The 24,572-nt window shown below is 38.4% G+C and overlaps 1 protein-coding gene across 2 annotated transcripts in view; it reads left to right on the top strand.

Annotated features, from left to right (window-relative positions):
* col5a1 (procollagen, type V, alpha 1) overlaps nt 1-24,572 on the top strand; it is a 70,442-nt gene that overhangs the window by 27,196 nt on the left and 18,674 nt on the right. For both annotated transcript variants that reach the window (XM_087792155.1, XM_087792154.1), the window contains exons 5-30: nt 5,148-5,279; nt 6,762-6,857; nt 7,364-7,744; nt 8,152-8,775; nt 8,840-8,896; nt 10,734-10,775; nt 11,118-11,180; nt 11,248-11,322; nt 13,450-13,542; nt 14,388-14,444; nt 14,523-14,576; nt 14,661-14,714; nt 14,786-14,839; nt 14,920-14,973; nt 15,229-15,282; nt 15,586-15,630; nt 16,655-16,708; nt 17,511-17,555; nt 17,741-17,794; nt 17,871-17,915; nt 18,606-18,659; nt 19,960-20,004; nt 20,088-20,141; nt 20,560-20,604; nt 21,287-21,340; nt 23,468-23,575. In XM_087792155.1, the coding sequence (XP_087648281.1) occupies nt 5,148-5,279; nt 6,762-6,857; nt 7,364-7,744; nt 8,152-8,775; nt 8,840-8,896; nt 10,734-10,775; nt 11,118-11,180; nt 11,248-11,322; nt 13,450-13,542; nt 14,388-14,444; nt 14,523-14,576; nt 14,661-14,714; nt 14,786-14,839; nt 14,920-14,973; nt 15,229-15,282; nt 15,586-15,630; nt 16,655-16,708; nt 17,511-17,555; nt 17,741-17,794; nt 17,871-17,915; nt 18,606-18,659; nt 19,960-20,004; nt 20,088-20,141; nt 20,560-20,604; nt 21,287-21,340; nt 23,468-23,575 (2,493 nt within the window). The remainder of the gene's footprint in view (nt 1-5,147; nt 5,280-6,761; nt 6,858-7,363; nt 7,745-8,151; nt 8,776-8,839; nt 8,897-10,733; nt 10,776-11,117; nt 11,181-11,247; nt 11,323-13,449; nt 13,543-14,387; nt 14,445-14,522; nt 14,577-14,660; nt 14,715-14,785; nt 14,840-14,919; nt 14,974-15,228; nt 15,283-15,585; nt 15,631-16,654; nt 16,709-17,510; nt 17,556-17,740; nt 17,795-17,870; nt 17,916-18,605; nt 18,660-19,959; nt 20,005-20,087; nt 20,142-20,559; nt 20,605-21,286; nt 21,341-23,467; nt 23,576-24,572) is intronic.

The raw sequence follows: 24,572 nt of genomic DNA, 5'->3' as shown, positions 1-24,572 counted from the left end.
CAGCATTCAGGACTCACCGGACTGTTCTTCAGGAGTAATATGACTATTCCAACTTTTATGAAATATGACAAATCCGATGAACTACTCGCCAGCTGACATGGGAAGGAAGTTTCTGTGGATATTGAATAATCGGAATATTCTGCTTCAGCCCGTTCAACATGCAGTTCCACTGAGTAGATACAAGGGTTGGGGGGAGTGTGGAAGCTGAAAGTGAATGCACCTGAAGTTAGTTAGGAACATACCACAGAGGTAATGAAATATCAGCCAGTTGCAGTTCACACAAAAAACACAAAACACACACAACATCCCTTCACTGCACAGGGGAAAATCCACAGGGGATTCGGCAAACTCTTGAGCTGCAGTGAAGCTGTGCAAACAGCAGTTCCCGGAGTTCCGCCTTTGTCCCGGAGAAATCTGAACTGCTTGGTCTAGAAGCAACATAGCAGAAGGGATGGAGGTATTTGCTGACATCGACATTGAGCGGACGAAGAAGCAAAAGTTAAGATCAGATAGTGGGAGATGTGGACAATTAGCCAAAGCCACATGAAATCAAGCAGAGGTTGTTTACTGTCCCACATCCATGGTCCATCTGGACTGAGAAGCTCAAGGCTTTTGAAGAAATTTCTATTTCTAGAGAAGAAAGCTCTAAGTTCCCTCTTGGCTTTGTAGCAAGGCCTGAACAAATCAATAATCTGCTCCACTCGTTTTATGTTCTTACCCTCTCTTTTTAATTTTATAGCAGGGTGAAGTTCCATTTTAGGTGTAGTCGGTTACTAGCTGATGCTAAATTGAGAGATTGACCCTCCCTACTTCAAGGTCAAGCTGTGGGGTCAGCAGTAGCTGGAATACCTTCTTTTCATAAATACTCCTTATAGTTTTATACTGAGGTGTTCCCTGTGCACCTGAGCGATGGTCTTCAAGATCTGACCTGTGGCCTCCTCAGTAGTCCACTCAATTGACCTGTGTCAAGGAGAATGTTTGTGAATACTTATATTCCGGACTACCACTAGAAATATTACATTTGTATTATGTTTCAGCTAAAAGTGGGTGCTATGCACTATATTTCCTGAATCACTGTGAGTATACCAGTGTAGGAATACCTTAACCCCTGAAGGTATACATTAAGCACTCAACTGACTATCAAGGCTATCCCTGAAAATATCAAGGCACTAAACAAGGTAAAAAGGTGTTGATGGATTCCCAAAATAAAACCAGGATAATCTAAAGATTTGATAGTGAGCTGAAATTCGTTCCACCATCTCTCCTTCAAAACACTGCCGTTAACAACAACCATGTTAATCCCTAATTTCTCCTGAGTCAATGTCAGGCTTCATCTTCAGAACACAGTAGCTTCATATATCTCATCCCCATAAGAAGGATGTGGATGGCAGCAACCTCTGGGAAGATAGAGTGATAGATAGATAGAGTGTTCATAATTATAAGAATTCTCTAACTTGTATCAGATGGTTTTACAGAGAAGTGTATCTTTTTCACATAGTCAGCAGACTGGGTAATATGGTCGTCTGTATTCCATTGGATATATAATCTTACAACAGAAGGAGTTAGTGTGGGATAATGTAAAAATAAATTAAAGGGCAACTAATGTGAAAACCCCCTTCTAACTTACTCACATGGTTCAAAAGACTTCCTCTCAAATATGCAGTAAGTGTCTCATCATGACGGTGCTGTCTGAAATCTCAGCGAACAAGAGGTTACGAGAGTTAGGCCTATTATGACGCAATAAGTCAATAATAATATGGGCTGTACTTCTCCTCTAGCCAAGCTGTAATGCCCGCTGCTTTACAGCAGCCTGAAGGTGCCATTGTACAGATGATTGTTTTATGAGTTGCTACACAGTACAAACAAAATTGAAGATAAATAATTAAACCTCATAAGCAAACATATTCATATTAACCTATATACAGTATAAATTAATAAATGCTAAAAAATTATATCAGAAAGTACATTTCAAGATTAAGCCAATGCTATAAACTGCTAGCTGGAAATACTCTCTAATAATAATTTCTTTTACAGTCTTCTTGCTTGTCACATGCAGCAACATCAGCCCCTCGGTTCGCGATGGATCCTCTGCATTATGTTATTTGGTTTTTGAGGTCAAGCTTGGAGGAAGTCCAGGTGCTTGGAAAAGTTCTGCTCTCGGCTGGCAAAATGGGGTGAATGGCTGGGTCGGCACTCTGGGGGCAACTGTGTAAATATGTTTTCAAATGCTGCTCACCTTAAAAATGCAGCCAGACCTCAGACCTCCCGCAGTTCTGCCATGTGGGGCCCCTCTAGAAGTTTCTCCTGCTGACAGATGAACGCAGAGATGGTGACAGTCCGGAGTTTACTGCCTGGACAATCTCAGCGCTGCGTCACACACGAGCAGAGCTACAGGAGGTTCAACAAATGAGTCTATTAGTCGAGTCGTTTGAGCAGATCAGGAATTTGTACAAAATCATGAAAAAAAAAATTGAAACATGAAATTAAATACAAATAATTCACAGATAAGGGGAAACAAACAATGAAATGAATGGAATATATCGTCAAATAAAAATATAAATAAGAGCGTAAAAATAAAAGGTGAACTACATATGACAATTGTGAATACATTTACTAAAGCGAGAAAGATGTGTAATTTGAATCAAATGATATGAAATAAGTATAGAAATTGAGGTGTTAATAATGTTAATACATCAAAGGGTTAAAAGTAAAATATTGAATTGTTTTCTCACTTCTTCTTAAAACATTGTCAAGAACACAGTTTAGGATTCATGTTTGTGGTTGTCAACGAGCGACTTGCTAGCCTGAAGAATCCAAATTTATTCACAACAAATAAGTTAGATGCTACTTAAATAGCCTTAGCTTGTTGTCCTATCCCAGCAAACTTTTTGGCCCCCTTTAATGATTTCTGACCACTGCAGACAGCTGTCTGCACATATCCGTATGTTCCATGAGTTATACTCTCCTGGCCTGACATCACCTTCAAATTCTCATCAATACTCTTTTGTTCACCTCATGCCTCAAATATTTGAGCGAGCGAAGAGAACAACGCCCTCAGCTACTCTGCTGGCTGGAGTAATGATTTCAGAAGCGATATCATGAACTCGGTTCCCTTTTTCTCCTGTCAGGTGCTCAGAGGAGCACTCTCCTGCCCCCACCTGGACGTAGCCAGAACACCCAGCAGGGGTCGCCGGAGCAAACTCCGTCGAAGAGTTTACAAGCTGGAATAAGAAAGTTCTGCTTTTATAGTCTGAAGTTGATTTCTCTTCTGACATTTGTAGAAACATTGCTTTTTTATCATGGTTTGTGATGTTTTTTCTCCAGAAAAGTTTGGTATGACAACTTTTTACTTTTATCTTAAGGAGATTAATTTGTTTCATAATAAAAGTGATCTTACATTTTATTATTAAGTATTATTTCATGCACATAATTCAAATCAATCTGTTGACCTAGACCTCTTTCCAGCTGAACATTTTACAAGTAAGGTGCTTGAGCCACCTCAACGATCTTCTCTGGGAAGAACAGTTGTTCTACTCTGAGTCTCTACTGGATGGCATAGCTTGTGACTTTTTGGCTCAGTGATAACCATGATGGTCCTCATTACTGAAACGCTTTACCACAACCACCGTCTTTTTTCAAATGTGAATAGGAAATCTGGACTTTATGGTGTTGAAGAGTGGAACTTTTGACAGTGTTGTGTTGGTGGTCTTGAAGAAAATAGAATAGACTTTTGTACTTCCAATGTCATGCAAAAAGGAAAAAAAAAAGGGGAAACAGTTTCAGCCGCGTGCCTGTTGGTTAAGAACATATGGTTTAAGATTCTGATGTTCAATGGTATTTTTTGTGCGATAATAAGTTTGGGGAAGTTAAGCTATTTTTTTTTTTTTACAAAAAATGAAATACAACTCTTTTTAATGGATGCAAAAGCATTTTATGTGTCAAGGGCCAGAAAATGTTGGTTCAACTTTGAGTCTCAGAGGAAATTATTTTACGAGTCCTGGTTTACAACAGTTGGACTTCCTGCTTTGTGTGAAAGAGTAGTTTCAGTTGCCAAAAAAATCCCTGCGATCCAAATGAGGGGAGATGAGAAATGGGAGTGACCAGTTTTTGTTTGTTGAGCTACACGCTTACAAGATCCAGCTGTATAGTTAAAAACTCTGTCAGACAAATGGGGAGTGTGAACAGGACACGTTCGGTGCCATATGGTGCCAATCTTCTCCGTCACACGTGGCAAAAACTCGCACCCTGCTCCCCGAATAGCCCGGGGATCCTTCCGAGCCTACTCTCTCCCTCTCTTGTTTTCCCTCTGTTTTTTTCTTCTCTCTTTCCACTATCAATCTCTGCAGAGCTTCTGCAGCGAGACTGCTTCAGCTCGCCTGAAAAGAGGCGGGTCAGCTGCAGGTCCGCTCTTGTTCCTCTGGGTTGAACACGCGAGGACGACTCGTTTGTCAGCCGCGAGGAATCCTTTCTGCTGCCTTCAAATCAAAGACAAGACTGAAATGCTCATTCATCTTAGTGGGTGTGTGTGTCTGTATATCTGTGTGTGTGTGCGTGTAGGTGTGTGTTTGTGTGTGTAACAGAAAAGCAGTACAATGTGAATAACACATAAAATATAACTAATTATATTTATCTTTTTCTCACTATAACAACAAAAATGCAGTAACTAATGATTACACGTGTTTGTCAGTAATTAGTCATATTGTAGGGTGTAGTACCTTACACTTAGGCTAGAGGTAAAGTTCAACATTATACAGAGAAGGAGTAGAGGGTCAGTTACACCCCAAATCTCAAAAAAGTCACTTTTGTGGACATGAACAATGTATAGATAGACATTCATGTTGAAGCATCTACAATACATTTCTAGTGCTAAAAAACACTGACACCAAATGTTGTCCCCCGTTCTGTTAATTTCTGTGATCAGGAATGGGCCTTAGGAGTTGTGTTTTTTAAAATCATATAGAAATCGCGAGCTACTTTCATAATGCCTGTTCTGCATTGCTTAGCCCAGAAGCTCCTGTTTATTTATTTGTTGACAAGCTTATTTTCATTCTCTCCTTGTGGGTCAGCAAGAATTCTGTGTTTGTTTGTTTACATGCCTTGCTTGTGTCCGGAGAGACTCATGACTTCCTCTTTCATTTCGTTTCCAGGGAGATATTCAGCAGCTAATGATTGTAGCGGACCACCGTGCTGCTTATGACTACTGTGAGCACTATAGCCCTGATTGTGAGGTACCAGTGCCTGACCAGCCCCAGAACCAGGATCCAAACACAGACGAATACGTAAGTAACAAACTCACGAATTATCAAGACCACCATCTTCTCCGTAACCATGTTCACTCTCTGTTGAGCTAGCTAGCCACTATGTCAGCTATTCCTCTACACAACAATGCGGAAGATGTCAAGGATACATTTCCAAATCTGTTAAAAAAGTCCAACATAACAATGTCAATAATCACAATCACAATATTAATAATAATAATAATAATAATAATAATAATAATAATAATAATAATAATAATAATAATAATAATAACAATAATAACAATAATAACAATAATAATAATAATAATAATAATAAAAAATTATAATAACAACAATAATATAAAACTTGTAATCATCATCATAATAATAATAATAATGATAAGGATAATTATAATAACAATTAACTCTATAGTTAAACAACCAGGTCCCCAACAGGTCCCATCACTGCACTGTCAAATGTCAAATACGGCACATGCTTATTTATGTGTAGAATACTTTAGTTTCCATTCAATGGTTACTTCAAAACATCATGTTTCTAAAATTCTATATTAAAATATATAGTTCTATATTTGACATTGAATATTTATTAAGTAATATATTTTGCTTACTTATTTTCAATTGTAATTTAGCATCAATGTTTCCCTCTTTCGACACAAATAAAACCAACATTTCCACAAGATAAAGTTTTCTTGATGTTTTAAAAAATGTAATTATCATAAAATAATAAATAATCCACAACATTCCAGGAATAGACATCTGCAAACAACTGCCAGCTGAGGAGGGTTTGATAACAAGCCTGGCCAAGCCTGTGTGGCAGTTTCTGACACCACCAGTGTTGTTGGTTGATGGATGAACAGGAAACTTCTCAACTTGACCTTTTAAAAAAGATGAATGAAGAATTATTTGGAAATATTTGGAAAAGTAATTTTTCACCTCGACGTAACAAGCTTGAACAGAGATGTCGAGCGTGCTGTTTCCACTTAGTAGCTCTCAATTCTTACTTGAGCCTGATTGATGATCTTGCGTTTTCTGTCTAAGAAAGAGGTTTTCCTTTGCTTCATATTTAATAGAATAAAGACTCAACAGTTGTTATTCATCAGGAATTAAAAATGTTTGTCACTTTATCTTAAATTAACCTCATCAGTGAAGCATTAAGTGTATTCACTAAGACTGTAGGTGGTAGAGTTTGCTCTGGCGATATCATAATAAGGCTACAATGGCACTCTATGTATTATGACATTTGGCTCTGATCTACTAACTCAATGAATCCTGTCATCATTTTCTAATTGAGAGTGCCATCTAGTGGCCATTCAAAATTAAGACACTGCATCATGATACGGCAACTGCTGTATCACGAGGCCTCATCAACCCATCACTAGCGGATACTCATTGAACTGTGACTTTTTGCACTTCCACTTTGGCTTTGACTCAATTTCAGGAATCTAACACACGCCACAACATATGTGCTATACTCATCCCAGTGTTGATTGTCTTTTCTAGAACACAGAAGAGGACAGCTACTACTACGAGTACCCTTACTATGATGATGTCAATGGCAAAACAGATACGGAGGAGACAGCCACGAAAGAAATCAAGGTATTAAATAACCCTTTATGAAACTTTCACCTGCTGATTACCCTGTCCGGTTTGACTACAGTACACCAACACTGAACATCTGAGAAACAACTCAACCTAAAAGTAGAAATTTCTTGTCATGCTTAAGTTTGCTATAGCATTGCTTCAAATTTATGAAGATGTACTCCTTATTCGATTTGATTTGAATTCATTTCAGAGCGATAAAAACTTTCAGGGTCCATGATCATTGGGACGTCAAGCCACACAATCTATGGTATAGCTTACTATGACCAGATATTAAACACCTTAAGGTTGAAAATGATACTCAACAATTGTAGGTCTTTATGGCAAACAGTCAAATGTGCACATAATTCCATGCTACAATGTCATCTATATATGTGGGGGATGTGTTCTAGGTTCTCCGTATTGGGGTACAGCTTTTTAGTTTTTTCAATTTAGGGATAATTTAAGGGAAGGGAGTTTGTTGTTACCACAGAGACTATCAGTAATGATTCTCTTGCTTCCAGGTGACAGGTGGAGACGTTGCTACTGAAATAGATTCTATCCTGACCAATTCCGGAGGTACTGGAGGCAAAGTGGTCTCCTCCACCTCTATTTCATCCTCTGGTTCATCAAGCAGCTCACCTTCAAGCTCCTCAAGTACAGCCACAGGAGGAGGGGATGGTTATGATGGCTACGACAACTATGGCAACTACGAGACCTACTATGATGAGACGACTGCAAAAACCGATGTTGACGATACCCGACGAGTCACCGTCACCAACATTGGCACCGGTGGAGATGTGGACCTGGGAGCTGGTGGAAAGTTTGACCTAGGCTTGGGTTCGGTGGAGACGGTAATCACCGGCGTAGGAGGATCATCAATAACTGTCACCAGGAATAAGACGGTAAGATTTTTAATACAAATGCCTATTTTCTTTCTTTTCTTTTGCCTTGATTGTAGAATCTGGTCTTTAAGTAAAATGTTTGGCTATGTAAGAGAGATGATAAGAAAGGTGAAGTCCAAGTTGGTTATGGATGGGGCAGATTTACTATCCACCCCTCGATGGTGAATATCATAAGATAAGGAAGAGGACCCCAGTAGTAAAACCTTGCTAGGATAATTCCCAGAGGTTGCGGTTGTATCCCTCATACACTATTATTTTTTGTGTCCATGCCTGTACTCAGTCTTACTGAGTTTGACGCTAACATCATCCCTTGCATAGCAGTAGCCCCGAGTATTTCAAGAAATGTTGATCTTTTTACTCTTTTTCATTGTGAAACTGCATATATATTTTTCTTTACTATTATACAGGAAACCGGGGACTATGATAACTATGGAGATGGTTATGATTACAACGTGGATGGACATTACACCACTGGTGGAGGTGGCGCAAGCAGTACCGTTCACCTTGGTGGTGGGGGAGGCAGCAGCAGCAGCAGTACCATTCACCTTGGTGGTGGGGGAGGCAGCAGCAGCAGCAGTACCATTCACCTTGGTGGTGGGGGAGGCAGCAGCAGCAGCAGTACCATTCACCTAGGTGGTGGGGGCAGCAGTAGTATCGATTTAGGAGTAGGCAGTCACGGCAGTACCATTGATCTGGGAGGTGGCAGCAGTTCCACAATCACAGCTGGAGGTGGTTCCACTGGAGGAGGCTCTGTATCTGTTGGGGGTGGTTCTGTCTCTATTGGAGGTGGTTCTGTCTCTGTTGGAGGATCTGCAACTGCTGGTGGTGGATCAGCCAGCGCTGGAACAGGTGCTGGTGGCTCCATTGCTACCGGAAAAGAGCTAAGCATAACGGGTGAAGAAGATTATACAGACCTTTTCACAGAAGTGCACATTACAGACTATGGAGACCTTGACATCTATGGAGATCTTGATTATGGAGACAAAGAAGGCAAAGTTCTGCCTGCAGAGACGGACTCGTATTTCGGACAGGTATGCTACTGTGGGAATTTAGTAAATGTTAGACCTTAACAATTTCTATGGTTTAAAATTCAAGGTGGATGGAGCCCGTGGAGAGAAGGGACAAAAGGGAGAGCCAGCTGTTATCGAGCCTGTGAGTATAACGGACTTGTTAGGGTGCACATGTGAGTGGATGTTTATAACCGCAACACATATGGACGAGCAACATCCAAACAAAGAAGCCCTCATCCAAACATTAATTTCTAAATTGGAATTTGAAAGCCAGAGCTCCCTCGTCTGGACTCAACAGGCCTTTTCTTGGACTCTTGGGAAACTTCCTAACTTAATCAACGCCATCAGGAAGACAGAATAAACATTTAGAGAAGGGCCCTGGGACTCTCAAAACAAAGACGGTATGATCTAAACACCGTGTGAATGACGAGAGCAGCAACAAAAAGATCTCAAGAAAAAAATGGCTACTATACTGTATTCAACAGAACATTGGAGTAGTCAATGTATAATCGCCAGTTTTTGTTTTTTCTGTAAATCATCCAACACACTAGTAATTAACTGCTAATAAGAGGCTAAAACACATCATCAATTCCGATAGTTTACTGTGTTTGAACAAAAAGGATGGAAAAGGAAGTGCATCTCAGTGTAGTAAAAGGTAAAATATAGTCCTATGTCTTATATACTGATACCATAGTATGTAGCAAGATGGGACAAGGGGCAACTGGAGAGGTGGAGGTATTAGCTTAATAGCTTAAGTGAAGAGAAATAAACGTCAGTAAAAGTTAGATAAACTGCTGGCAGTAAGAAAAGTGAAGGTGTTAGAGTTAAGGTTATCATTCAGAGTAATGGACAGATATGAAGAGGAGAGTGCAGGCCAGGTGGAACAATAATATGTATGCTGTTTTGGGGTTTAGAGACTATGGAAGCAGAGTTTGAAGTGATGAAGAAGCTAGAGTTGTCTTTTGGAGTAACAAGATATCAATGTTGGTTCATTAATGTTTGAACATCACTTCTGAGAATTGGAGAGAATAATTAATAGTACATGTCAATTGAGAATTAGCACCGTGGTGACTTGATATTTTACAATATCAATGCTTAATTTGCATTTATGTGGTTCGACTGAGGTTTGTAGGGTGAACATTAAAAATGCTTTTCCAGCAGAACTTGAAAAATGCTGATGATACAGATGCTGATTTGACATGAATAATGAATATAAATTGGAATGGCCGGTTATCCTCACACATCTGCTTGGATACAGATGTTTAACATAATCACAATAAATGGTCTCCTTGTCAGGAAACTTCAGTTTAATGAAGCACCGCCATCTATCGTTTTTAACAATTAGATGTCACCTTTTAAAAACATACAAACATTCACGCACACAAGCTCACACACACAAACTGTTAGGATTCTAGAGCACAAAATCATTCATTAAATTTACGAAACTGGGTGTTAATTTATTTACTTCCTTCACAATCTTGGGTATTAATTTAATGTTTTTATGCAATTTTTAAGTTTCCTGTTCAATGTATATAGCTGTGACATTCAGTGTCACAGCTAACTGCTAAAAAGCTAGTATGTCAGCATTACTAGCATTGTGACAAACCGAAAATCAAAGGCAAAATAATCCTAATAGTAGGATATAATCTTTAGCTTAAGTAAATCTTTATTACTTTGATTTCAAGACATTACAGTGTTTCTGGAGCTCTCAAACTCTCGACATGTAAGAACTAGCACTTGTTAGAGATCGCAACTGCCAATCTGTTTGCAAACTAATCATCTTATCAGTTTGCTCCATCGTTGTTCTGTCCAGAACTTGCTGCAGGGTATCACAGCATTTCTCTAAGTCAAATGTTGGAAACAAGAGTAGAAAGAGAGCCCAGAATTCAGTGGTCTGCACTCAGTCTGAAGTTTGGTGTTTCAGATGGTAGAGCGCTCTCTGCTGGTATCTCACTGTCTCTCCGCTTTTGTGTTTTCAGGGAATGCTGGTGGAGGGTCCGCCAGGGTCTGAAGGGCCAACCGTAAGTCCATCAACATCTCAGTCTCTGCCTCTGTTCTCCTTCTTCTCTTCTCTCCCTTTTCAGCTTGATAGGTCTGTCTATGTCATTTCCTAGTCTTGAAAATCATCTTAGAAAATCCCTGGCTGTCTGAGTTGTAATTCAACGGCCAGATGAGTCTATTCCAGATGTTCGAAACTTTAATTGTTTATCGGGAGGCATTTAAGGAGATAGCTTCTCTTGACACATGTCAAAGGTCACAGCTTTAGATAAACATTCTCACCGTGTGTGAACATTTTTTCAAGCAAGTCTTAGAACAGCAGATATAAGCTTTATGTACATTAAGATCTTTTTTGCTTGTAACAGGGTCTCCCCGGACCTCCGGGTTCTTCTGGCCCACCAGGCAGCTCTGGAGATACAGGGGAGAGGGTGAGTGGAATATAGGAGTCCATGTTCTTCAATACAGACACATCACTGATCTCTGTGAACATATCAGGGACCTCCTGGTCGCCCTGGACTTCCTGGAGCCGATGGTCTGCCTGGTCCAGCTGGAACCGTCTTGATGCTGCCAGTGAGTATACAAACCTTTTCATCCTTGTTGTGGCTCTGAATGCAAAAACACGGAAGGAATGAGGAGTCCGTGATGTAAAGATTGAGGGAAGAATGGAGTGTGAGATCGGTATTGGTTAGTCATGTGGTAGAATAAACTGAGCCAAAAAGACAGCGATAAGGAGATAAGAGGTTGGTCCTCATAGAGATGCTCTGTGTAGCTCCTTCCCACCAACTGATGCTTGTTGAGGAGCGACTTTCAAAAGGTTCAAAGTCTTTTTTATATGAAACATAAAGTCATCCAGGAAAACAAAGGATAAGTCCAAAGTGTGTTGATGAAAAAACATTAAAAAAGCCAAAACGGGACACTAGGTTAGTGTTGGCTCAGCGCCCACACACTGGTGAATCAGGAAATAAAAGAAAACAAGACTTTAAAAAACTGTGGTAATGCCAGAAGTGTCGAAGCCTTTGGACAAATAATGTCAAGAGTTGATGAATGAGTAGGAGGAACAGATTCAGCTGCTCTCAGGTCTACAGATGCAAGCCTCTGGGGTCGTGTTCAGACACACCCCTTCTTTTCATCGCCAATGATGCCTTGATTGCCTCTAACAGAAGAGGACAAGAAGGCAAGATAATAAAAAAGTAGATCCACAAAATATAACTAGTAACTAACTATGACATGAAACTACTTAATGTCGCAGATGACCACTGAAGAATTGTCTTGGAAATGGGAAAAGTGTCAACTTTGCTTAGACAGATCAGGAGAATCATACACAAAAAAAAGACTCCTCTCTCACATACTGGCTTAATCAGCTAACAAGCTAACAATTTTAGCTGTTACTTAACTTTTTTCAAGTCATTTGTCATCAAAGTGAGCTATTTTAATGTGGTATTCCTCATTTGAGTTCAATTTAATTTCCTATCTTAAAAATGCATGAGAGAATACATAAATAGAATTATTTAGTATTTTCGCTTGTAACTCTCTGATATACTTGTTCATCCAAAATCGAAATAAAAAATCTATTAAAAAATCAAATTAAAATAGAATAAAAGACAAATACAAGCTTGAGTGTGAAGGCTCTATGGCTGTTTAAATAAAAGTTGAAAAACGAGTTTCAAAAGCTCTGTTTGTTCAGCGGTTAGAATGTGACATTTGGTAAAGCACCATGTTCCCGACTCTAAGCTTGTCAGAATCAGTAGCTGTCAGCACCTTGGTCGTTGGGAACATTGTGTACACAGACAGAACTTACATAAAGGACAAGTGGTTTGGATAAAGAAAATATACAAAAACTGATAAGATCACTGTTTATTCTGTATCATAGCAACATGCTTCTCTGATATTCTCACTCAGGTATTTTCATTTATGTTTTGTTTTTTTCAACTTTAAAAAACAGAGGAACCTAAAAGGACCAGATGGCAGGTCAGGAACACCCTCTGGAAAATCTCTCTTGACAAAATGAACCAATTAGTACCTGTGTTAGCTAACACTGCTAATATTTGACAAATGTTTTTAGCTGAACATTTGTCAATGTGTATCTAGGATTACGAAGAGTTGTTCCAGAGCCAGAGTAAACTTCCCATTTAATGCTCGGAGATAGCTTTCGCCGGAAATAAATATTGACGGAATGATCACATCAAGCTAAAAATTAAGCAGACTTCAATCCAATTGATACAATAATAACCACCTTAAACCCTAAAATATGACATTTAAAGGACAACTAATGTGTTCTACAAGTGTCTCTTAAGGTGATCTTGGACCTGTATTGTACTCATCAGTACTGTATGTGTCTCTTGATGTAAAATCTTTAACATTTAATTGAAATGTAAAGGCAAAATCTTCCCGTTCCCCGAGTTTTCAGACAAGGTAGAACTTTCTAAAGTAAAACCTTTGAAACAGAGGGGCCGACTGCATCTTGGGGAGGAAGACATTTGACATGTGGACAACATGTGAATAAGTCAGAAAAGTTGGATTTTGACATTAGTTGCAACTTTTAATCCCCTTGATGAGCTCTTGTGTAGTTCCCTTGCATTGCCACCAGGTATCAGTAAAGGTTTGCCTTCTAGGATGGAAGGGAGAACGTCTTATACAAACACAAAAAAAAAGATTGTGTTGGTTTTACAGCGTCTGAAATGTTTCTTCTCTCTGCAGTTCCGCTTCAGTTCTGGAGGGGATGCTGGTCAGAAGGGACCAGCTATGTCAGCTCAGGAGTCCCAGATGCAGGCTATAATGCAACAAGCTCGGGTGACTGTTGACATGAAATCTTTATGATCTCCTCATATTCCCATCAAAATGAATCATCAGGATTAGAGTATTTTTTTTCAAATAACAAAATATTTCCAGCATATATGGACAACATGTGCACTCTTATTGAGTTTAACATACTGTTAAGATAACTTCACTTCAGTAACACAAATATTTGGGACAAGAAATGTTTAGTTTTATTTTGAACTTATTGTAAACATCCTTGTTTTTAAATGACATCTGTTTAATGCTTTAACAACTAACAGCTGATTCATTCGCAATGCCTTTGGTAGCTAACTAGGCTGTTAATATACATTTTAACTATCCTAATAACACTATGGCTTAGTGCTATTGATCCAGTCAATCCATAACTATTCAGCAACTTTTGTAGATTACTGTGCAACTTGGCTTAGATGTATGGAGTCATCACTTTAAAAAAGAGGAACTTTAGCTAAAGATATAATCCATAGACTGTATGACTGGTGCCGCATAAGTCAATTGTTAATATTTATCTAGCTATAGTGGAAGCACATATTATAGGCTGAATGTAACGTTGTTAAAAACCAGGGGTGGGAACTCATATATTCATAGCCAAATACTTCTCTGTATATAATCAATAGCTTTCACCTTTAATTCTAACAGCACTATTAGCTCCTATTATCACTTATTTACTGATCATTAGTGCAAATTCCCTGTGGCAATGACCTTGTTAACTCATTGCGTTACATGCTGTGCATCAAGAGTTTGCACTTGCTATGTTGAAGTACCTAGAAAAATATATAAATATATATAAGTGTTGTTAAAAGTGTGTCATACTTTGTTGACATTTTTCTGTTTGTGTTTAGATGGCTATGCGTGGTCCAACTGGCCCCATGGGCTTGACTGGCAGACCTGGTCAGCTGGTATGTGACACAAACTCCACAATAGACTATCTATTTCTATCTATTTTCAAAGAAAATGAATGAATGAATTTCTCACAGGGTCCTCCTGGTGTGTCAGGCCTGAAAGGAGAGTCAGGAGAAGCTGGTGCTCAGGTGACATCGATCTTTCCCCCCTGAAAATATATATATACATATATTTTTTTCTTAGTTTGATTTTACTTTTATTATCTCGTTCAGGGACCACGTGGACCAATGGGATCTGGGGGGCCTCCTGGAAAGCCTGGTAGAAGGGTGGGTTTAATGCAAATTAGGTTAACAATATTTTTGCCTATTTGTAGGTCAACTAATATTTTTCCTTACAGGGTCGCTCTGGATCTGATGGTGCTCGTGGCATGCCTGGACAGTCTGGACCTAAGGTCAGTGCTGTCATTAATTTGCTTCCATTTCATCTCGTTGCTTCAAAAGCTCAACTCAAAAAGCTCTTCTGATACATTAGGGGGACCGCGGATTTGACGGTCTGGCCGGACTTCCTGGTGAAAAGGGACATCGGGTAAACCTTTTTCAAATCAACATTTGCCAGCAGATTCCAATATTTTGTTTTATATTTAGTAAAATTCCTTTTTTGAATTACCTTCCTTTCAACTTTTATTTTGCTGCTTTATCCAAATGTGTATTTTAATCAATCTGTTTTAAAATGTTTTATTGTCAGTTGAGGTGCTAAAATGCTAAACATTTTTTTCTATCAATGTTGATGACAACACTAGTCCAGCTATGCTGATTTTAATAAGAACATTATCTGTTGTAGGGTGAAAATGGCCCAGCTGGCCCCCCCGGAGGCCCTGGTGAAGATGGAGAACGGGTAGGAGCAACACTTATTTTACACTTTTTTAGGAGTAAGCTCCTACAGTCCACAGTTCATGGGTTCAAACGCTAATGGAAAACCCATCTATGTATGTATGTTGCTATTTATGGACAAAATGTTGGGCTAAATGATCCAATGTAATGTAGACTGATATTGTATCGACTCCAGCTCGACTTCTTAAATGCACTTGCGGATCATCCACTTACAATTTCATCTCCTCATTTCCTTTGTGACTCTCTATTATCTTCTCACGTGACATGGCTCCGGCCTTTATCATCACCCTCATCCTGTCTTTCCCAGGGTGACGATGGAGAGATTGGACCAAGAGGGCTTCCCGGTGAACCGGTGAGCGATCACTTGTGTTTCCATTTCAGCCGAGGGGTTGTGCTGCTTATCGTTGAGCCGGGAAGGCGTTTCATCTCTTATTGTGCTGTAATAATGTGGTGTGATGATGCCATACATCATCCGCTGGGTCTGTAAATGGGAATGTTTCAGTGGGAAATGGCACTTGCTGGTGCTCCATCTGTGCAAAAGCACATTTGGAGGCGTGAAATATCGGCAGTTCCCATCAAGCTTCCCAGCAGGATATTCCCAGCAGAGGTAGAGAAAAATCGTCAGAGAGGCCGTGATGAGAGCGTCAAGCAGCTCCTATGCTTTAGTCTGTCCACCAGAGTGCGCTGCTAGTTATTACAGCGAGAGGGACGCAATACATTGGAATTGTCAGGAGGAAGGAAGAAAACCTATGTATAAGAAATATGTATATTTCAATTATATGAATTATTTATGAAAAAATGATGTTCAACAATTACAAAAAGTTAAGATCATATTGAGTAAACATAATTCTGCCAGCTTATAGCTTAATAACACAAGAGTAATTATTATAATGTTATAAATTATGTAAAAATACAGAAAAAGTTATCAATACATTTTTCTACCGAAAGGAATGAGCTAAATGTCATAAAATATTACGTTATCCTTTTAATTTTAATTGATGACATCAATAAAAAAATTCAATGAGAATATATTTAGACTTATTTAGATGTATAATAATTTTATTGTGTATACAAATGATATACTTACATATGTGAGGACAGCATGAATGAGACAAAGTACACTAGAAAATTTGAGAGTTCTTCCCGTTTCGCTTTGAAGCTCTGAATCAAAGCTGCAACTCTCAATTTGGGTTTTCTCCATTTTGTAAAGTGTTTGAGTAGCGTCGCTATGGGGAAACTAACGTGTTAGAATAAAAAGAGACACACAGGGCGTTTTGGGTCGAGCAATTCAGAAGCTTAATTTGGCGATTTAATAATATATAACACCGTTCAAAGGTGTGACATTCTCTAAATCTCATTTCTATTTTTTTTTCTAGGGGCCACGTGGATTGCTGGGACCAAAAGGACCTCAAGGAACCTCTGGACCTCCTGTGAGTCTGCCTTCATCACAGTCCATCTCCCACCTTTATTTTCGCACCTTTTTCAATTCATTTTTTCTTGCCAGCTGCAAGAACAAAAGTGTCTGTAGGGAAATGTAGAACTCGATATATCTCAGGCTGAATACACAAACACTAGCGTATGTATCAAGTTATGAAGTCGCTGCAGATTGAATTTAGGGAGAGGACATCAATCATGATCTTAAACTGCTATGGAGGTCTAAGGACGATAAATCTCTCAAGCTCATTTGAGCTGGCAAAAAACTCAACAGCATTTGTGTCTGAAATTTAAAAATATGAGAATCTAAGTTGTTATATATGAATACAGTATTAATAATGTCGCAGAATAAAATGTTAGATTTAAAAATTGAAATGTTAACGACTAAAGGCTAAAGAATATAAAACATTGTTTTATGAAAGATATAAGAAATATGTGATATTGCAAGATGTTGGCATTCTTTGTATACATTGTTCTTTATTTTTCTATATTTTAAATATAAAACCAAAACTTATTTTCATAAGAAACTAATGAATAAAAAGAACAGAAGCAAAACAAAACTAATGAAGAAATGTATAAATAATACACATTAGTATGTAATTAATATGAAAAGAATTACATTATATTTAATTGGTTGTACGTTTTTAAACTTAATCTGGGAGTAAATGACACTAAAAAAAACATGTAATACATTGAAATTGAAATAATATCATAAGATTCAGATTGGGAGTGATGTGACTTCATGTATCAATCCAATTAGGCATTAAGAGAATGATATCCTTGTTTTTCCCACTGCAGGGGGTCACCGGGATGGACGGACCCTCTGGACCTAAAGGAAACATTGTAAGTAAAGCAAATGTTTTTTCTTTCTGAAATGTTTTCCCAAAGAGAGTCACGAGTTTTCAGTATATATCTAAGCATAGATGTTTTTAACTGTATTACTTACTTTAAGACCAATATCTTTCCAGTTCTGGTTGTGATTCCACCATCACTTTACAGCATTTAAAATGATTTATTTTTCCCCCCAGGGACCCCAAGGTGAACCAGGCCCCCCAGGACAACAAGGCAACCCAGGTGCCCAGGTGAGTGATGAACAGATCTCCTGATGTCCTCTCAGCTACCAAGAGTCCGACTGATTGTTACGCTCACTGTCCGCAGGGACTCGCAGGGCCCCAAGGTGCTATCGGACCTCCAGGAGACAAGGTAAGAAGCTTGATAGAAGAGGTTGACGGGTTGTTTCCAAAAGCCATAGCGTGGAAAGAAACACGATCAAATGCAAATCTCGCTGTAATGCAGCTCTACACTGGACTGAGAGCTCTTTGCATGATTCCATGCATTTTAATCTAACTTCTGACAAATCGTATTTATCATTCAGACACTGTATGGAGAATCTTGAGAGGAACTAATGCAGATTTGAAGTTACTCAAGGACACCTCATTAACTCACAGACCTCTGGACTATTAAAGTATCAGCCAAAGATGGTTGTGTTGAGGGCAGTTTAATGTAACAAGGCAAGACTTTATAAAAAAGCTATTTAAATGTATTACCAAAAATTACCAGCACTGAAGCTGAAACCTTAGACTTACCTCACATTTGAGTCCAGAATATTTATTTTCAATTTCTTCAAATTCTTCTATATCCTTTTTCATTATACAATTTATTTTTTCCATGCTCTTATCATATAATGCATTATTCAGGAAGTAATGTACTACAAGAACATCCTTTACTATTAAAGCAGCTATTTCAAATAAGTACAAGTTAAAAAGAATCACCCAAAAATGCTGTTCAGCTTCAGTATATGTAAATTGTAAACTAGCTCAAATGTTATTTGAATGATCACATTAAGTAATTTTAATCATCTATTAAAGTTCTGTCTCTTTTGTCTCTATATAGGGACCCACTGGGAAACCCGGTTTGCCAGGAATGCCAGGAGCTGACGGACCACCAGTGAGTTAACTAGCAGAAGGCGTTGTTGTCTTTTTTTTCTCCAAAGTGAAACTATTACTATATGAATCAAGCTTTGGTCAAGAAGATGATTCATTCACTTATCAAGTATATTGTAAACTGTTGATGGTTAAGTTAGGCTAACATGTGACACTAGCTAGCTAAGTGTCATCTTATCTTGTTATTGGTAGCGTTAGATCAATTTCTATGCAAAACCATGTCAGGTCTCTGAAGTATAAACTGTTAATGTTCTTTTAATTTTTTATAACTTCTTAAGGCAATTATTCTGTACTTATAGTGTGTTGATTGCAGAATGTTTTTTCCTTCCTACTACATCATTTAATTCCCTTTTTTACAGTAAATAACTTGTTGTTCTATTTAGTTTACTTTTGTCTTCATCTAATGCTATTTCATGCTTTGTTATCTCCTTGACATATGGATAAACCAAAAGGATTCTTTTTCATTTTGGTTTATTCTCATTTAAGTGCTTTTAAGGTTTTGTCCATTTGCTTAAGTTTGAACCATGTGCCAAGAATAGATTCAAAACAAGGGTTTTCAATTACTGGTCTTAATGTAACAGTCGAACAGCCCCCTCCACCACCCAGCTTAGCAAAGGCCCATTTCTAATTCGTCTCTGAAGACAGGAATAGCCCAAGACTAAAATGGAATTCTGTGAAATATGAATAAGTCAAAAAAGGACACAGGGATGTCGTCAAAAATGAACGACTCAGTCCCAGATAAGAAGGATGAAGAGCCTCTCTCACTCCTGGAAATTGCTCTCAGCCATTTACACGTTTTGCTTTTTTTTTATACAAGGCCATTTATCGCACCTTCACTCTGCAGCACTTCTCACTCGTTTATCAATTTTCTTCCTCCTTTTCATGTCCCCAAAAACCCATCAGAGGCCGTGAACATCCCCTTTTGTCTCAGAGGAAAACTCATCCTTCACAGCCTTTTCTTTTTGTGTGGGTGTGCACTCATGTGTGCGTTTGTGTGTGTGTGTGGTGGGTCTTGAAACAGCCAACTTCTAATATTAGGTTCCAATTATATACACTTACACTGTTTTCGATAAATATAACACCTTAACATTTATTTTTTATTCATAATATTGTGATCCTAATTTTTTTTCTTCTATATTTATGTAAAACTTAACCACCACGTACTTCCTCTATTTCCTCCTTCTACCTTTATTCTAATTTATATTCTTTCTTCTATTAATTAATTTTTATGGTAATTAAAATTAAACTTGTATAACAATTTCAATTTCTTGATCCTTAACTTTACATTCATCTATGCCTTGTAGGGCCACCCTGGAAAGGAGGGCCCTAATGGAGAAAAAGGACATCTGGTAAATCCATAAATATTTTTTAACATTCACCTCAGATTTAACGACGTCTCTACGGATAACTTATTTCAATTCTGTATCTTCAGGGACCGGCCGGACCTCAAGGGCCCATTGGATACCCTGGTCCTCGTGGTGTAAAGGTTAGTTATCTCAATGCTATACTTGATTTCTTAGAATACATTTCCGCTTTATTTTTCAAACAGTTTTGTAGTCATTTCAACTTAAGATTATTATTATGGTTGTTTTTTTTGCTGTAGTATAGTACTGATTTGTTTGCAAATTTTCTGTAGAATTCTTACTTAAATTAGGTGTTATCTGCATTTTGTCAACTTTGAAGAATATGAAGACTCAATTAACACAATTGCATTATTTCTGATCATAAAAGAAGACAGAGGTTTATTTTTCTGTTAGTACGACAGAATAAGCAGTTTTTATGATCTTTCTTTCTCATCCATCGACCTGTCCAGGTTCCGAGTATTAGTTTCGAGAAACCTGTGGTGTTGTGAAGTTAAAAAAAATCTGAAATAACTTTTGTAATGCTGTGTTTGTGTGGTTTAGGGAGCCGACGGTGTCCGTGGTCTGAAAGGAACCAAGGGAGAGAAGGTGAGTTGTCAGTTGATTGAAACTTGATCAGATTTTTTTTAAAGTTTGCTTTACATATTTAATAATCCTTACAAATGATACATACTTTATTATAATATTAAATACCTACTGTTTATGCAGTTTCATCACAATTAATAGCACTAGGACGAATCCTGCCACCTAGTGGTAATTTAATATACATTTATAATCTGAAACATTAAATATATTTTACAATTTGTTTTAAATATTTTATGACTATTGAATTTTTTTTAAATACTATTTATCATTCATTTAAGTGCCAAGTATCAGATATTGTTGTTTTTAAAAAAAAGGTTTCAGGGAGATTTAAAAATGATATAAGCCTGAACACAAATGCACAAAAACAGTGATGGTTTCACTGTAGGATCCTGCATGACAACGTCTCCTACAACACTACAGAAAATGAGGTTCAAATTAACATGTAATTATCATGACCTCCCCGAGGGTTGCTAAAGGTTTACCAGACTAATGTGGGTGAACAGATTTTCTACCTGCTTGTAAAAACATCATCATGTTTTAGCTGATGACTGTCGCAGTTTCATCATCTGCTGCTGGAGGCGTGAATGTGTTTCCATGGCAACATCTTTGCACTTGTCCTTGATTGTGTTGCTGAATTGTTTTTCACTGTATGTAATATTCAACACCCTTTGTGTATTCATTACAGGGAGAAGATGGCTTCCCGGGCTTCAAGGGAGACATGGGAATTAAAGGTGACAGGGTAAGAGTTCTTTAAACAAAGAGTACAAACATATTCAGTCTCTCACGTATTGTATCGGCACTTTTCATTGCATCTCAAGTAGCGTCAGGCACAACGTGAAGGATTGTTGGCGAGCATTTGAGGGTGCTGATAAGTGAGAGTTGTTTCAGAAAAATAAATTCATGATGGTATTTTCACAAGATGTGAAGCATCATCACTGTGGGTGAGTTATAGCATTCTGAAGTACTGTGGAGGTCATCGATTGAAAAGTCTTGCAGTTGCTTCTGCTCCTGCCTCATACAGTGCAAGACACTAATCCTAACACAGCAGTGGGCAACTCTATTTCTTTATACACTGGGACTGTTGGAAAATGAAAATGAAAGAACTGATGAAGTAAAATGTCATAAGTATGAGGATCACCATATGATACAAATAAGCACAAGCTGGTATTGAATATTTTCATTTAATTTACCTTAAAGGCGTATTGGCAATGATAATACAAGGAGAAAGGAAAGGAGAGGACACCAATGATGTTCATAGATGTATTATTTTGGGGATAGAGAGGATAAGTGTGAATGAGGAGGAGGATCAAGATAGATGAAAGAATGAAAATCTCAAAGAAGAAGGTTTCTAAGATAAGATCGCTTCACATATGAGATCTTGTCAGAATGCCTCCTGGATCACCAGTTTACCGGACCATGCCAGACCTAGAAGAGGCCAAGGAAATAACTGAGATATCAGTGATGCAAAAAAAATATGATAACAAAAAATGGTCTGATATTCAACATAAACAACTGATGTTTTGATATGTATTTACATTCAGAACTCTACAGTTGAGGGTTTTTTGTTCTAAGTTCAAGCTGAGAACTTCTGTTTCTGTTAACCTTGAGAAATGCTGTGGAAATGCACATTTCCGACAGGTACGCCGCACCAGCCTCCGCATCACGACTGCAAGGGGGATTTACATTGTCAAGTTTTGAGAAAACCTTATTTTACAGTGAGAAGCATGACTCGCCTCAGCTCTGACTTCAAACCCCTTCCAGTCCCTGACCGGCTCTATGTAGCAAAGTGAAGGAAAAAAGTAAAAATCAATGGAACTTTAAACCCCTTCCAAACCAAGAGAGTACACAGGGATCCGACTGTTTTTCTCTTGAGAAACAGCGTGCCCAGATGAAAGGAGAGCCTTAAGAAGCTTTTTTTCCTTGCTTCGGCTGAAACCGACATGGTCCAGAATGTAAATATATCAGCCTTTTTTTTAAAGCAGTGCTAAGAATAGAAAGTGCATGAGGCCTCATCATGTAAAGTGTTTTCTTTGATGAGTGAGCAAGTACAGTAGTAGGCCTGATGCTGTTTTATGTCTCATTAGTGTGTGTATGCTGCTGCAACACTTTGCAATACTTCAAGAATAAAGCTCTCCCATGTCAGCGAGACTCTGCACCGCTGAGTGGATGTCGGAGCCGGTTTGTAGTCCGTCAATTATTGTGTGTTCCTCTAGAGTAGGTGCATCTCCCCGAGAGTGGTAATAGATTCACTTAATGCTCTGAGCTGCAGGCGGAAAGAAAAAAGAACCGGACGAGGTGCTGAAAGTTAGACGGGGTTTTGCTTAAATTACCATGTTAGCCAAACAATTGCATGGTTTTCCCATTTCACTGTGTACCTGTTGGATGAAACACTATGCCAGACCTATTTATGTTTTATGGCAGAAACGGTTGCTCGTGTGGGCCAATCCTGTCGTCTTTATAGAGGAATCTAAAAAAGGGTGCGAAAACAAAAGCATTGTCATGATGGTTCGTGATTCCTAGTGATGTGCTGATGAAGTTTCATGAAGCAGAGTATTCATTTCTGAGCTCATTGGTTGGTGCTATTGGACTAAAACTCAGCATTTATTGAATTAGTTGCTCAAAGCCAAAATGTACAGCAAAGAGTGACATCTATTGAGCTATTGAAATTGATGTTAATGCTTGTGTATCTTCATACTATTGACTTCCATACTGTTATTGGAGTCATGTTCAGCCTCTGAAAATCTGAGATCCGAGATCTGCCCTGGATCGTGGTCCTGGGATTAGAGTGCACCTTGGTCTCAGAGACTGACATCCTGGTTTCAAAGACTAGAACCACAACATAAATACATTGTTTTTGTTTTGTTAGGGTGAACTGGGCTCAGCAGGACCCAGGGGAGAAGATGGACCAGAGGGGCCAAAGGGACGCTCAGGTCTTCCAGGTGACTCCGGTCCTCTCGGCCCATCCGGAGAGAAGGTCAGCAGATATTGACCATCAGAATTAGCCTAGTGGATATCTGTTTGTACATCTTATCTCAGAGACTCACAAATTACAATTTCAATATGTATTATTACACCACTGATCGCTCAGCAGACTGAAAAAGGAAAACATATTTTCTAATCCATCTCCTTAAAACCTCAATGATTTTCACAGAAGCTGCCTCCAGTTGCAAAACCATCAGCAGATTGTTTTATACTTTACTTCACCCCCTTTTCTTTGAAGACTCAATTTTTTCTAGTGGAAGAATAACAAATTATCTGAACAGACAAAATCCCTCGATAATGTGACTGTGAGCAGATGTCGAGTGTCACAGAGTGTGTGCTAAATCATGCATCTACTTGGCAGTTCGGCAGGAAACCAGCACAAATTTATTGTGATGAGTGCGTGCTGCGATACACAGAGACAGCATTGGTGTTTCTAACCTACATAATTTCACATGTTTTCCAGAAGCATGTAGCGGAATTGACCACATTACACTATACAATCTAAATGCCTGGAAAACTGTATATAAGCAACACCTACTTCTATGCAACTCTGTCTTATGACTTTGCAACAGTGGTCGCTAGCGCTTAGCATTCTACAGTTAAATTAGCTAGACAGCCATTAAAAAAAAAACTTATTAATTACAAATTAATGAAAAAACAAAAACAATACATCTCTTTAAACAACTTAAATGTAGCCACTGAAACATATTTGGTACTTCAATTGTAACTACATAAGCCACACAACTCAACTACTGTAGTAACTGCTCATTAGAGGCAACTGCTACTGCTTCAGCTAATACATAAAGACATTGATCACAGTATTCACAAATGTTAACTGATGATATTTTACAAATTCAAAGCTGGCAGAGACTTTAACAGCCTTGTCCCATCAATGTGTGACCGTGTGCGTCAATGGGTGACTAAGTGTAAAGCGCTTTAAGTGCTGAATGAGTAGAAACAGTGCTATATCAGTATTTACCATTTAATAT

This window comes from Callionymus lyra, chromosome 5 (genome assembly GCF_982586985.1).
Source record: "Callionymus lyra chromosome 5, fCalLyr1.hap1.1, whole genome shotgun sequence".
Taxonomy (NCBI): Eukaryota; Metazoa; Chordata; class Actinopteri; order Syngnathiformes; family Callionymidae; genus Callionymus; species Callionymus lyra.
This window is presented reverse-complemented; position numbering and strand designations above follow the sequence as displayed.